Source organism: Misgurnus anguillicaudatus, chromosome 22 (assembly GCF_027580225.2).
Source record: "Misgurnus anguillicaudatus chromosome 22, ASM2758022v2, whole genome shotgun sequence".
Taxonomy (NCBI): Eukaryota; Metazoa; Chordata; class Actinopteri; order Cypriniformes; family Cobitidae; genus Misgurnus; species Misgurnus anguillicaudatus.
This window is the reverse complement of record NC_073358.2, coordinates 40,714,071-40,729,708: the sequence shown is the minus strand read 5'-3', so window position 1 is coordinate 40,729,708 and position 15,638 is coordinate 40,714,071. Positions and strand designations below refer to the sequence as shown.

General features: G+C 36.9%; 1 protein-coding gene and 1 long non-coding RNA gene across 2 annotated transcripts; both read right to left on the bottom strand.

Annotated features, from left to right (window-relative positions):
* Positions 1 to 753: 753 nt before the first annotated feature.
* Positions 754 to 7,188, bottom strand: LOC129439434 (uncharacterized). Its single transcript, XM_073860796.1, has 5 exons — positions 6,860 to 7,188; positions 5,505 to 5,532; positions 4,255 to 4,591; positions 1,053 to 1,384; positions 754 to 900 (listed from the first exon to the last, which is right to left on the bottom strand). Exons 1-5 carry the CDS (start codon positions 7,186 to 7,188, stop codon positions 796 to 798), a joined length of 1,131 nt encoding a protein of 376 aa, XP_073716897.1. The 3' UTR covers positions 754 to 795.
* A 4,073-nt stretch (positions 7,189 to 11,261) lies between these two features.
* LOC129444033 (uncharacterized) lies at positions 11,262 to 14,612 on the bottom strand. The gene is made up of 4 exons (XR_012365548.1): positions 14,112 to 14,612; positions 13,547 to 13,611; positions 13,321 to 13,419; positions 11,262 to 11,608 (listed from the first exon to the last, which is right to left on the bottom strand). It is a non-coding gene; the product is annotated as an uncharacterized lncRNA (long non-coding RNA).
* Positions 14,613 to 15,638: the final 1,026 nt, after the last annotated feature.

Below are 15,638 nucleotides of genomic sequence, written 5' to 3'. Positions count from 1 at the left end.
TAAGGCCAGGAGAGGATTTTTGAATGGAGATGATGCGTCGCAACTGATGCTGATAGGCCACATAACATGACAATGACAACATGGTGAATGTAGTATGTCCGGATTTCATTCATACTACACACATTCATACTGCATAGACCGTACGTATTATGAGCTTGTTTAGTATTTACTGATTTAAATAAGTACCTACTTAATGAATTGGGCCCCTATGTGATTTTGGATTCAGCAGGACTCAGAATGAGCAAAGACAAACAGGTTTGCGGAAACAGCAGCCTAAAAGTCAAGGCTATAAGTGCGAAATGAAGTTTAATTTATTATGTTTTTTCTCTAGCTGTATGAATATGACTGACGATGCTCTGAAAAGTGAACAGACATATGCGCTGAATAGAGACAGTAAAAGTGGGTGGGTCCAATATCATTGGTCTTAAATAGTGGGTCTGTCTTGTCCCACCCACATACAATGGTTCGGACGCCCATGAGCTACCTTCACTCTAAAAATGTCTGGGTTATTTTTAACAAATGCTGGGTAAATATTGTATAAAACACACCACACCATAGGGTTAAAATTGACCCAAAGTTGGGTTGTTGTTATGCAACCATGGGATATAATAACTCAGCAGTCGGGTTAAAACAACCCAGCATTAGGTCGATTTTAACCCAGGGGCGTGTTCTGTCCAATATTAACCCAGCAAGGAATAAAAATAACCCAGCCATTTTAGATTGTTGTTTCTCTGGATTTTGTTTTTCTTCATGTATAGCTCCCTAGTGTTCTTGGATTTAATCTGTAAAAACATTTTATAGCTGCTTAGATTTTTTTTTTAACTTTCCTCTGCCTGAATTGATGGTTACCATTATGCTATATTTACCTGTCATTAGATCAGATGTTTTTATTGTGTCGACCTGTGGAAGTAAAGAAAGAGTTGTAAAACAAGCTACTCATGAGAACAGTAAATAACATCTTGTTCAATGATGTGTCCAAATGAATCACTGCAGTCTGATTTAATGTAAGCTGAAAAAATTTTAAAATTTTGATTTAAAAACAAAGCCCTTACTTTCAAAAAAGTGATGTTTCTATGATCTTCTGCTTCTGCAAACTGCAATGGCTGTTCTGCTGCTGCTGCTGGTCCACCTGCTCCTACTGCAACTTTTCCTACTGCTGCTCCTACTGCAGCTTTTCCTACTACTGCTGCTGCTCCTACTGCAGCTCCTCCTACTGCTCCCACTAGTCCAGTTGCTACTGCTGCTCCTGCTACTGCTGCTGCTCCTGCTACTGCTATTGGTAAAATTATTGCCCCGGCAAATGCACCTAATGCCATGAACTTAAACATGCTTCTTTTTCCTGTGTCGTCTTTAGCTGGAGTTCCGTGCAGTTTGTCTTTCTCTGCTGTCAAAAACACAATAGTAGAAACAAAATTGTTATATAAAGAACTTGTCCTTGAATGGTTTTTGAACCTGAGGCTCTGTTCACGAGTTCGCATTAACATGTAATCGATAGGGAATGAGATAAAGCATATTTGAAGTGCTGTCCGAGGGCAGGGCTTCGAGCTCAGAATTTTAGCCTGAACCCAGTACTCCCCCCTCTTTAACTGGGATAGATGAAACGAGCTGAGAGTGAAGTAATGGGGTGGAGAAGGGATGCTGCAAAAAAAAACATCACAGGACAGAGGTGAGGGACGGCTATTTATAGGCACACTTTCGTGCTGAATGGTTGGATCATATGAGATAAAGCATATTCGGCATGCTGTCTGAGGAGAGGGCTCTGAGCTCGGAATTGTAGCCCGAGCACTCCCTAAAAAAGCCTTGTAAATGACGGACAGCAGCCAGAAGAACATCCACAAAATAAGTGTAAAAAAAACAGAAAGTTGTGGCAAACCTAGTGGGCATTAGTTTGAAGTCAACTTTGCCAGGTCTATGCCTAGCGTTTTTTTAAAAAATATATTTTATGGGCTTATAAGAAAATGATTAATGTCAGCCATCAATTAATGTCAGTCCACCATCGACTGGCAAAACGAATCGACTAAGCGAAGAATATTTTGCGTTAGTTTTAAGATTCTTAAATGACCCCCCCCCTCCCCCGTCTGCACCTGTGTTAATAATCATTGTGTTTCAAAGCTACTGCATCCAACAGAGGGTTTACTAAGAGAATAATGATGTAAATGTAAAAATACAGGAGAGAATTGCGGCTGGGTCGTCTTTGGCGGCCCAGACCTGTGGTGAGACGCAAAAGGAAAAACACGGTCCTCTGCAGAATAGGGTGGAAGCTGCAGAACGCGAATTTTGGGCCCGGCGGCCTTGCTTGCTCAATGAGGACGAGAAAAGCGCAATGGGAAAGAGTTAGTAGACTGAACTGAGACATTAAGTCATATGACTGACCGTCAAACCTCGTAAAATATAAAGTTTTTGTTTAATAGTGCTTGTTTCAACGCTTTTATTGGTCCTTCTTCAATGATTCTGCTCGATGGGCCAAATGCTGCAAAAAACTGTCAAGGGACAGAGGTAAGGAACTGCTATTTATAGGCATCTCTTCGCGCTGATTGGTTGGATCACATGACCATGCTCCCCCCGAACTTAGTTAAATAAACTTCATTTTGAAGCTCCCCCCATAATGGAATTGCACAGAGAGAGATCAGGAGCAGGTGAAGTAGGAGATAAGAAAGAGTTAGAATGCTAGAAGATGATGATTGAGGACTGAATGTTTAGCCCCCACCCAAACCTACATTTTGAACTTAGAAATCAATATAATCAAAACTAGGCAATTGGATTATATCTGTAACAAAAATAAAATTATTTGATATTTGAAATGTACAGCTGTAGTGAGGGGAGAAGTGAAAAAGAGCTTTAAAGTCTGCATTCTTACAGTCCAGTCGACCACAAACGTCAGCAGAAGCAGAGATCGCGTTCGCATATTTTATTGCAGATGAAATAGATGCGGCTGAAATACCAATAAATGCATTTACATCAATGAAGGTGAACTGTTCATTACTGGAAAAGGCTATTTAGTAAATGTTGGGATTTATTAAATATACGTCTAGTGGTAATACAAATTCTTTTCTGTCGTGCAAAATATAAAAAGCTCACAGTACAAATAATTCAGCACCAATACAAAAGTTATTAATAAATGTCATGAGTCCATAACAAGTTGAAAAAAATTCTAATTCAAAAATTACTGTAGGTAGTGGAGTTTTTAGAAGTAAGAAGTCATCAGCTGACATCCCCGGGCCAATGAGCATTAAGCTGTGTCATCAGCAAGTCTTTTCCCATCGTGCTTTCGTCAACGCAGTTGGTGGAGAGCAGCTGCGCCCGATTGCAGAATCTGACGAGCCCACCTCTCCATCGCGAGAGTTTTTTGGCACACGTCATGACTTCAGAGCAAGTTGGACGTAACTCTGAGGCTGTTTCTCCATGTCAAGAAAGGATCCTCGGAAGTCAGAATTTCAAGAATGTTTTGCCAGGAATACAGTTTGATTACAACTGTTTATTGATTTATGCTTCGTATTTGAATTGGACTGTGAATTGGCTTTTGAATTATGATTTTCCTACTTGGTTAATAAATTGTTATGTTTGGATTTATTCTGCCTCACTCCGAGTTATTGATTCTTGTAAATCACAATGTATCCTTTGTCACCACAAATCTACAATCGGGGTTAAGTTCATGCTAATGAAGATATATCTCTGACTAAGTTGTATGTAATCATATTAATATGTGGGCTTAATATAGTTTGAGCTTTGTATTGATCAAGTTTGTGTTCGGAATTTGCACAATGGCCAGTGTGGGTCGATACGACATTGGTAACTTAATGAACAAGCACAATATTGGGTAAAGAGGTAAGGCAGAATAACCAAACATTTATCTAAATTCCACAATTATATCTATTTGATTCATAATTACAAACAACAAGATTTTATCTTTCGGAGTCACACAAAACTACCTTAATTACGTAACGTTAAAATGTCATCAGAAAGCGCCGGAAAAGACAGGAGACGCAAAACCCTTTCCCCAGGCCGATTGGTTTTCCGACATTTGGTCCAACGCATGGTTTTCCCCCTACATGGATTATAAAAATTTTAATTACATGTTGGTGGTGAAAACTATTAATATTATAATCAAACCTCAAATATAATACATCTTAAAATCATATACTGAATCTTTCATGAGTTTTTTTGTCTTAATAAACCTGTTGATCAGAATCTTAAGAGAGTTTTATCATTTCAAATAACTGGAATTACATAAAATCGAAGTTACAGGATACTGACCATCTTTTACTCTTATTGTTATCTCTTCTGTTTTGTCTCCACTGGTGACTTGACACACATAATTTCCCAAATCTGACTCTGTGAAGCACTGTATTGTTAAGGACACATTTCCTCTGTTTAGCTCCCCAGTTAGCAGGCTGACTTTGTTTTCGTATCCTCCTACCACTGTCATCTGTCTGTTCTTATAGTCACAAAGACAGTCTGTCTCCTTAAACCATTTGATCTCCATGTTGACAGCACTGGTTTCAGGTGACAGGTGACATGGTACAGTGAATCCAGATCCCAATTTAACCTGAACACTCTCAGTTGTTTCAGGGATTATAAGATGAAATCTAATCTAAAAATGGGGATAAAAAGGAACAACTTAAACACTCATAATATTTTTACAAATCCCTATTTGTAAGTACTGTACTGTGTGGACACTCTCATCTAATATGTATGGCTATTTGTGTCATTCCAGTGAAAACACATTTAAATATTGCAAAGGTAATAGGCTTTCACGCCAGGTAGTTATAGGAACCAAGGCGGTCCCCTGGGAAATAAACATTACATCCCTATTTATATTCTGTACAATACATACTTTGCTCATACTTTACTATATAGCTATTCCACTTACTCTGCATAAAGGCAATAAAGTAAAATCCAATCTAATCTAAAACTATGAATATTTAAATACGCTGAACCATGTGTCCTGTATCATAGCTACATGAATGACCTTTGCAGCGAAATTTTTTTTTGTGAAAATCAGTTTGGTGTTCAGAAATGCACTCACAGTTCATTGCACCTGCCATACAGATTACACTGAGTGGAGTGGGTGACCGATCTAAGATGGTGGTCCCACGGCTTGACCACGCGAGTAGGCAGTAGCGGTCAATAGACTGTCTATCTATATGATGTCTATGGTTCAAACCAGTATGACGTCTAACTGCATGGGTATGTTTGAACGAGCCGTTTACGGTAGGGGTGGATGAGGCTTCACTTTTAAAAAGAAGATCTCTTTGGATTTGAAACTTTAATATTTGCAACTTTACAGATCTTTTATGTGCACACACATCTTTTAACACTCTAAAAACAAAGGAAAACATGAAATCGGGTCATATGACTAAAGATTATTAGTTTTTGGATATCCACGTCTCCTTATCTCTCTCCTACATGCACTCCTGACAATACCCCCCACCCCCCCCCCACACACACGCACACACACTTTCATCACTGAAAAGTTAAATGATCAAAAACCAATACCAACTTACCGTTGCTTGCAGCTGCCATTTTACTTTCCTTAACAGAAAAAGAACACAGTAAAAAGCATTCGTCAAACTTTACATCTTTCATCTTTGATTTACATCATTCACATCATCTTTGATTTACTTCATATTTTATTACTGGGAAATCATTTTTCAAGTAGTTTAAATCCATGCAAAGAAATATTAATTTCTATGCTAAAATTAACACTCACTACCCTGATGGAGAACTTGATGACATCTGAAGTTAATTTCCAAACCATTTTCTTCACAGTAACCATATAATTTAACTATGTTTTTTTTTTAGCGAAACCATTGTAATTTTGAGGTAACTATTGTTTAACTATAGTAAAAATGTATGTTTTTTTTTTAATTGCCCTTACAAAAAATTAACCATGGTTTAGTTTTTTAAAACATGGTTACTGTTGTAAAACCACGTTTACCACAAAATAAACCTTGGTTTAAAACAACACAGACAGTTAAACCAAGGTTACTGTAAACCATGGTCTTGCTAGTAATTAATACACACAAAAAAAAACATAGTACACTTTTACCACAAAAAACATTTTAAATTTTTGTAAGGGTGTTGTGAAAACCGTTACTTTCGTAAAGGTTTTCACTCATGAAAGGTATAAACCTGAGTTCTGAATTTGAATTTGTAGTCCCTTTCAGACATGCAGTGTAAAATTAACTTGTAAATAAATTGCAGTTGACAGGTCATGTGACAGAACCTTTCCGGGAAATCAGTGCTGTCAATTTACCAGTAAGAGAGGTTAAGCTGCTTAAAAGTCGAGCTCACCTGAAGTTAACATCCACATTTCATCACCAAAGTTGTTTAAAACAGCTTACCATCTATTTGCCGAATTGCCGACGTCCATAGCACTCTGTGAAGACATGCAAACGCAGGCTCCGTTTTGACATCGCAATGTTTGTTCACGAGCAACTTTGCGACCGTCAATGTTTACCACAGATGTGAAAACAAAAATAGGGACCGTGGATAACCCGCCGTTCCCTTAAGAAAATTAACCATGGTTTTATGGTGGTAAAAGTGTAATAACCATGGGTTTTGGTGTATTAAGCAAAACTATGGTTTTCCACACTAACCATGGTTTATTTTGTGGTTACCATGGTTTTACTAAAGTAACCATTGTATTTTTGGTTTTAACTGTAGTAAAACCATGGTTAATTTTCGTAAGGGTTCTTTACAAATACAACTGTCTTACTGGTAAAAAGACGGAATGTCACTGCGTGTGTGAACTGCACATTTTTGTATTTACTGGTAAATTAATTCATTCTGGTAAATTCATGGTAATTTACCGAAATTACTGTGTGAAAGAGACCTGCTGGAGAAAAACAGCTAATACCAGCTTAAGCTGGTAGCTGGTTTAAGATGGTCCAAGCTGGTCATCAGCTGGTCCAAGCTGGTCATCAGCTGGTCCAAGCTGGACATTAGCTGGTCCAAGGTGGGGAATAGATGATCAAAGCTGGTCATTAGCTGGTCCACCAGCTCAGCCAAGCTGGTCCACCAGCTCAGCCAAGCTGGTCCACCAGCTCGACCAGGTTCCCACCAGCTCAGCAAGCTGGTCCACCAGCTCAGCAAGCTGGTCCACCAGCTCGACCAGGTCCCCACCAGCTCAGCAAGCTGGTCCACCAGCTTGACCAGGTCCCCGCCAGCACACCCAAGCTGGTCCATATCCGCACCATATATAATAGGTCGCCGTGATTTCACCAAGATAGATGTGATCCCGGATCAACATTTTTTGTTGATCCTGGATCAGCGTTTTAATCAAAGATACCCCAAGCTACCCTTAACTCAAACCCTAAACATTTTGCACCAGGATCACATCTTACTCTCTCACGGAGTTTCACAGAGCAGCAGCAGTTAGGACACAGACAGCTAACAGGTAAGCATTGCAACCTCTTTCAACTTTTTTTATAGCATCTTTAAACTTTAAGAACATGTTACCATGTTTATTCATTTATTTATTTTGTTGTGATTACACCACAGTTCTGTAAGTGAAAAATTTATTCATATTTGTGTGTTTCTCTCTCGGTAAGGACTAACGTTTACTGACTGTCTGTCTGTTCTCAACCAAACAATCATATAAGACCTTTTAAAGAGTAACTAAACCCTAGACCAACTTTTTTTAGCTAATGATCTGTAAGAATGATGCTTTATTAGTGCTGTTCATTGATTTTAGTAAGTTTTTTGACATTTGGATATAAAGTGTTTCAATACTACAATATATGGTGTAAAACGTCTGAGTGCTGCCCTCTTCAGGTTGAACGGTGGCCACTGCAGTTTAATTTTCCTATTGGATGTTGGGTCCAAAAAATGACTCGTGACGTAAAAAGGTTCAAGCTCACCACGCCCTTGTTACTATCTCACCACACACTTGGTACGAGCTTAGTTCGTCCCCTCTATCTCCGTTGGGGTCTGCCCACTTTTCTTGCATTTTTCAAATATTGCAGTGGGTGGAGTCGGGCTCTGACCAGGGGTTTAGTTACGCTTTAAAGGTAATGTTACCATGTTTATTCATTCATTTATTATGTTGTGAGTACACCACATCTCTTTAATTGGAAAAATAATTCATATTTATGTGTTTTCTCACTGTTTAGCACAAACATTTCCCGGGCAAGTTTGAATTTCTCTCAGTGAGTACTGACGGACAGCTCTTCACTCATAAAACCTTTTAAAGGTAACGTTACCACATTTATTTATTATGTTGTGAGTACACCAGAGTTCTTTCAATGGAAAATTTATATTTTCATATTTGTGTGTGGGTGTTTTCTTACTGTTTAGTGCAAGCATTTCCCGCGCAAGTTTGAATTTCTCTCAGTAAGGACTGACGGATGGCCATTCACTTATAAACCTTTTAAAGGTAATGCTACCACATTTATTATGGGCTACTGCATACTACAGTTCTGTAAGTGGAAAAGTAATTCATATTTGTGTGTTCTCACAGGTTAGCACGAATGCGTCCAGCATAATTTTGGATCTTTACCATTGAGGAGCTGGCTGACTGTTCTCAATCAACCATTATTCACACACAAAAACTTTAGAGGTACCACATTTGTTTATTATGTTGTTAGTATATCACAGTTCTGGTAGTGGAACATTAATTCATATTTTTGTGTTTTCTCACAGCTCAGTACGAACGCGTCTTTACCATTGAGGAGGCTGACTGACTTTCATGTAATTAACACAACAAAAACTAAAGAAATGTTACTACAAGTGGACCTATTTATTTACTCATCATGCTGTAAGTACACCACATTTTTGTCAGTGAAAATATAATATTTGAGTTTTCTCACTGCTTGGCGTAGACAAATGTGACCATGCGTAATTTGGAAAATACATGGAAAAAGCGTATGTCTTAATGTTTAAATGTTGTTTGAATTAAGGGACAGTACACTGATTTTGTTTTAAAATATTCCTGTTTGGACAGTCTATTAAAGGAATACTTGATTTATTTCATAAGGACTGTGTAAATCTAATATTAGTTTTAATGTGAATTTGGACTAAACAGCTCACTTTGTTTTATGTCTAAGACAATGTTTGTAAAATAAATGATTGTTCAATAAACTGTAATAATTTCACCCTTTTCTGTCATTATTTTTTATACTAATGTTTTTCTGATCTTACGTAACTTAATTCATTTGAGTTAAATCAACTCAAACCATTTAAGGCAATCGGTTTCCTTAAACCATTTGAGTAGCTATATAGTTGTATGAACTAAATAAAATGTATTAAGTGAACAAAAACCATTTGAGTGGTATGAACTGAAGCAAGCTTAATACCTTTGAGTAAAGGGAACTGAAACATTTTTAGTCATATGCACTTATAATTTACTGTTTACAGTACTCATATGTATGAGTCTTAAAACTTAAATGTTTTAAGGCAATCAGTTTCCTCAAACGGTTTAAGTTGAGTTAACTTATCGGGTTTTACAGTGTATAGGGCTAGTAGACATTGTAATGTTAGTATTAATATTGTCTATATCTCTTTTTCTTTTAAAAATGTATCTTATGTGTTACACATACATACATACATACATACATATATACATACATACATACATACATATATGTGAAACACATAAGATTCATTTTTTAAAAGAAAAAAGATATTAATACTAACATTACAATGTTAGTTGTGTATAAATATATAATTTAGCTATATATATATATATATATATATATATATATATTAGGGCTGTCAATAGATTAAAAAAATTAATCTAGATTAATCCCATGATTTCATGAGTTAACTGCGATTAATCGCAAATTAATCGCACATTTTTATCCATTCTAAATTTACCCTAATTTAACACTTTTCAGGTTTTTAATATTCTAATCATATATACATATATAGATGCTTTATGCAAATGTATGTTAACAACAGCCTGTTTACATTTTAACAGAATCACCAGCCATTGTTTTGTATATGAATTTTCCTTTCAGAAGATTTAACTTTCTCCATTTTTGTTTGCTGCTGCATCATTTGTGACCTGTGCAGGCAAGTTGAGTCGGAATTAGCAAATTTTTAAAAAATAGTTGTTCATATTTTGACATTCTCTATTAAAACATAGAACAATGCATGATTTGTTAAAATATAACAAAATATGACAGAACTACACGTGTTTGAAGTTGAAAGAGTCAAATTACCACAAAAATTTCCACATCCATACATTATATTACCACATCAATACCTTAAAATCACTGACTAATAGATTTAGCACACACAAAGCAAAATCATCATCAATGTATGTTCAACTTTTTTTCCTTTTGTTTGATTGACATTGAGACAGACTGCTTAAAATCTAAGTGATCTAATATAATGTTACACATCAGATAGTTTTACCCAACAGTTAACCAAACATTTACTTAAAACATAACAGATTATAGAGCCTACCTGCGTGAATTCTTATCAAAACAGATATTTTTAAAACTGTAATTTTGTGTAGATGTCTATATATCCGTGTCGCGCACTCGCGCGTCTATGTGCACGCGCTTCAGATATCAGTCAGTCTCAGTCAGCGTGAGGGGATCGCTTTTGAGTCTTGTCGCTCTTAATAACTCTTTAACATTAATCAGGTACCGAACTTTATCTCTCTTAATGACTCTTTTAACATCAATCAAGTCCTGCAGTCTATTTTCTAAGTCATGCATAAACGCGAAACCAAAATGAATTGAGACGCATTTTTGTATTAGATTAAGCATTAGGAGGACGGTAACGTTACACCTCTCAGACGTATAAATAAAGATCATATCAGATGTCCAACGAGCATTTAGAGCATTGGATTTGGTAGACGATTTGCTTAATGTTCTTATTTCTATGAAAACCTTTTACTCATTTAGAGTAAGGTGACCAGACGTCCCCGTTTTCCGGGGACAGTCCCGTTTTTTGGTGTTCTGTCCCCGACTGAACCCAGCAAGCAATTTTGCGGCTAATAGACGTCTAGTAGCCGTCTAAACACCCCCCTGACGTCTAGGCTAAAACAAGGCTAATTTTGGGCTGTCAGTGAAAATCTAGTAGACGTCTATCATAGCCCAAGAATAGACTAGTCATCAAATAGACGGCTACTAAACGTCTACATATATACGTCTAATAGACGGTGAATGTGGGTCTAGGCTAATAAAAGGCTAATTTTGGGCTGTCAGTGAAAATCTAGTAGACGTCTATCTTAGCCCAAGAATAGACTAGCCGTTAAATAGACGGCTATTAAATGACTACACGTGTGTGTCTAATAAACAACAAAAGAATGGCTAAAGAATTATTTTTAATCCATTAAAAAAGGTTCTCATAAACATGTAATCATGCAATTTATTACAAGAAATATTGTTAATACAATAGAAATTCAGATAAGACAAAATGAAAAACTACTTTTAACAAAAAGAATAAAAACAGTAACAAAATAAAAGCATAAATAACAAAATAAAATTTAAAAAATGAAATAACATCTAAACATTAACAAACTATCTTCAGTTCACTTCAACTTATTAATTGTACTAATTTCTATACCCCCCCCCCCCGGTGCCTGTTTGAAATGCCCCCATTGCATCCTTCACTTCCAGTTCTGTTGCTGCTGGGAAGTTGTTCAACACAGCATCTGCCAAATATGAAAAGAATGCATGAGACAAGTATTTTTGCTTTGTATTAAATGTGATAGTCATTCTCTTTGGAAAAAGTCATATATAAATATTGACAGGTCAACAACAGTAATCATATCGTTCTCATTACTACAAACACAAGTGCATGTTTCTCTGCGTGTGTTTAATGACATTCTGGAACTAGCAAAAGAGGCTTAAAGGCAGGGTATCTGATTTTGATCCAGAAACATTTTAGTTATGCTGGTTGAAAGTCTCCTCAAGTCTTGATAGCAATCACTATGTTAAGTTGTCTGAATGTGTATTTTTATATATTTGTGTCATCTGTAAAAGGCGTAAGACCAAAAAACGTTCAACAAATCATTGAACCCCGATCGAATGCAATATTTGGACATGGGCCAGTTACCGGTTTAAAGGTATACCGAGATTTTCAGAGTCAAGGTTTTAAAAACCACAAAAAATTTCTGTGATACCGTTTTCAATGTATGAACTGTGTTTACACATAGTGAATTAAATCATGTAATCGAATTCATGTTTACATTTACCACTTCACACCCTGTTCACGCTCTGTAAAAATAGGGAGAATCAAATAAACTTTCCTGCTGAATTGACACAGGAGCTACAAAACGAAAAACATTTTGAAACAACAAAAAAAAAAACATCTGGATGAGCAAAGAGCAAAAACCCAAATTAACATTGGTAACTTCACTGCTTTTCCGCAAGATGGAAACAGCTACAGGTCTGAAAGGGTCGTTGCAGTGTTTCTTTTGGAAAGGTAGGTATACAGTGTGATTCTATTTTGATGGATTCAGATTGTATTTTAATGAAACGTGTTGCTTATGTAGTTTGTGTTCCTTTACGAATTAGTGTAATGATATTTATCTTTTCAAATTTCTAAACGTGCTGCATTTAATTCGGATTAAAAACAGTTGTTTATGTTGGTTATTTTGGTAATGTTATTCACTTTGTCAGTCTTACTGGTTAATGAGATAGGAGTGTGCTTCTGGTTGGTGCGTGTAGGCTAAAGTTAGTATTTTTCAAAATCAAATACCCTGCCCTTTAAAGGAATAGTCTACCCTTTTGCCATATTAAACTATGTTATTACCTCAACTTAGAAAAATTAATACATATCTATCTTTTTTCAATGCGTGCACGGTATATCGCGTCGTGAATGTGTTAGCATTTAGCCTAGACCCATTCATTCCTATGGTACCAAACAGGGAAGCCACCAAACACTTCCGTGTTTTCCCTATTTAAAGATTGTTACATGAGGAGTTATACCAGTAAGTATGGTGCCACAAAATAAAACTTTTTTTTGGTACCATAGGAATGAATGGGGCTAGGCTAAATGCGAACACATTAACAACACACTGTGCAGTGCACGCATTGAAAAAAGATAGGTATGTATTAATTCGTCTAGGTTGAGGTAATAACATAGCTTAATATGGCAAAAGGGTAGACTATTCCTTTAAGATGCCAAGCATAAAATATTCACAATACAATTTTATGGACATAAAACATCTAAACAATATTGTATGGGTGAGTTAACTGTTGTATCGGCAAAGAGTAATTTAATCTGGGGCTTTTAATATTTAGAAAATATTAAGGCAGTACCGGACTGTCGTCAATTACACCTCACATAGCCTAATGTCATATTAAATGTATTATTTTGTGAAACACCATTCAGCCTAAAACTACATACAAACACACTTACCTTTAATAACTGAGAACTGGTGTTTTTTCAAATGCTTGCTTCTGCAGTGGACTACCACCATTCATGTTGAACTTTGAAATTAATGAATTTTATGGAACTCTAAAATACAAAAGATAATGTCGTTAACATTTGCAGACTGACATATATTTTTGATTTTTTGTGACCACATGAAAGACTGCGTTGACACCACAATGTCTTATTAATATTGCATGTTTATAGAATTTACCTGTCCAGCATTCTTCCGGCACGGTCTCTCAAGTTTCTCCCTCCAGTTTCACACAGCTTTGACACCTGAATAGCACATGCATATGTCAGTAATTGTACAGTATTGTATGCTTCAGTGTACAAGTGTTTACCAACCTTTAAGGCTAATGCCCACTGACCTGCAAGTTTTCCCTCACTAACACAATAAAACTCTTTTTTCCAACAAACTGAAGGCCTGTAAGTTAAATCCATATGGAAAAATAGCTTTCCCCCACAATCTATCTCTGTATGCATAATTGTAAAGCATAACTGCCTACATTACTTTAAGCAACACACTAACTTAGCTAAGTTACTGCTGTTACTAAAAAGCAGCCTACAAATCACTTATGTAAATCTTCAGTGTAACGTTACATAGACTAATTTACCTCCACTATTTTATTACATTGCAGGTTGTACTGTTTAGGTTTTATAAAACATGGGTTACTTACTTTAACGTAAAGTTACCCGCAAGAATGTCGCGATTCCAACAACAAATAAAGTAAATACATTTTAAACACATGTAAAATAAAATAATAAAAAACACTTACAAGACCAAACGAGTGTGGAAGATTGCTTTCCCCTTGGCTGCTCGCTGGTTGTTGTTGATTTTCAAACAGCGGAAATCTTTCTCGTGAGATTTGGCCTCGTGTTTGTGTACTGCAGCTGCCATCTAGCGGTTCGGAGTTGTAACTGGATTTTGTATATCAATAATGAATGTTATGCGTGATAGCAGATATTCAGATAAGATAAATAAAACCAAACATCTTGAATTCACTGGTGTCTTTGCATGCCTGATGAAATATCATACATCTTGCAAGTTATTTTGGCAAAAACTACATTTTATTAAATTCAAGGTTATTCTGGGCTAAACATGGTTTGTTCGTAGTCGGTCTATTTATGAGCTAAATAGTGGCTATGTGCGACGGTGCATAAAACACTTTAAAGAAATTAAACAAACATTGTAATCGCTGTTAACTTTGCTTACACAATGAAATACCATACATCTCACAAGTTATTTGGCAAAAACCACGTGTAATTAAATGAATGGTTATTTCCAGAGGTGTGGACTCGAGTCATGTGACTTGGACTCGAGTCAGACTCGAGTCATGAATTTGATGACTTCAGACTCGACTTGACAAAATGTACAAAGACTTGCAACTCGACTTGGACTTGAACATCAATGACTCGTGACTTCACTTGGACTTGCGCCTTATGACTCGAGAAGACTTGCTACTTCACACGAAAACCTGGGAAAAAAAATTCAGACGGCCGCGCCGCTCTCAGTGTATCTGCATATGTGAAAAAATGTGCACAACCTGCATGCAGAGAGCACGCGCGCTGCCTGCACGACAGCCAATCACTGTAGCCCCACCTTTGTTTGGATGTTGGGACCGTACCAGCAGTACAGCTCAGCAGTGGTGTAGTCTACGTATACCCACTAGGAATTGTCAAGGATTTCCGTATATCCACTAAAAATAGCGCGAGGATGCGTAACAGCATGGTTTTGTGACATTTCAAACTTTTACTCATAATTTAGATGTGAAGCACTGACCATTAGCATGCTACTTGCTACTTTAGCGGGTTGAAATGCATATACATATTAGGCTATATATTTGGTGTGTTTGACTTCATGTCGGACTGCGCGCGCGATCCGATAGGCATATTAAGTGACTGGGGAGCAGACCGATGTGGCGCCACAGGCGAGTGACAGCAAAGTACCGCGAGAGTGATTCCAGTTATCACATGGAGAAATCTGCTTTGAATCGCTCTCGCGGTACTTTGACATCACCAAGAGGTCTGCTTAGCGCCAAATGACGTCAAACCTGCAGTGTAGCTGCTCACGCGACACTGTAAACAAACAATCCATTTGAAGTGAACGAGTGCTGCAACATAAAATCCGGAGAGTTAACAACGCACATGTGAGTAAACAACATTTAAATCATCAGTCAGTTTATTACTTTATCTGGAGGTAAGGCTCCAAATGCAATAAAATAAACCCGTGATTATATCCTGATGGTTTTTAGCTGCCTTCAGCAAGTTTGCTTGTGGTTCATAGTGTTAAACTTTCCTTCTCT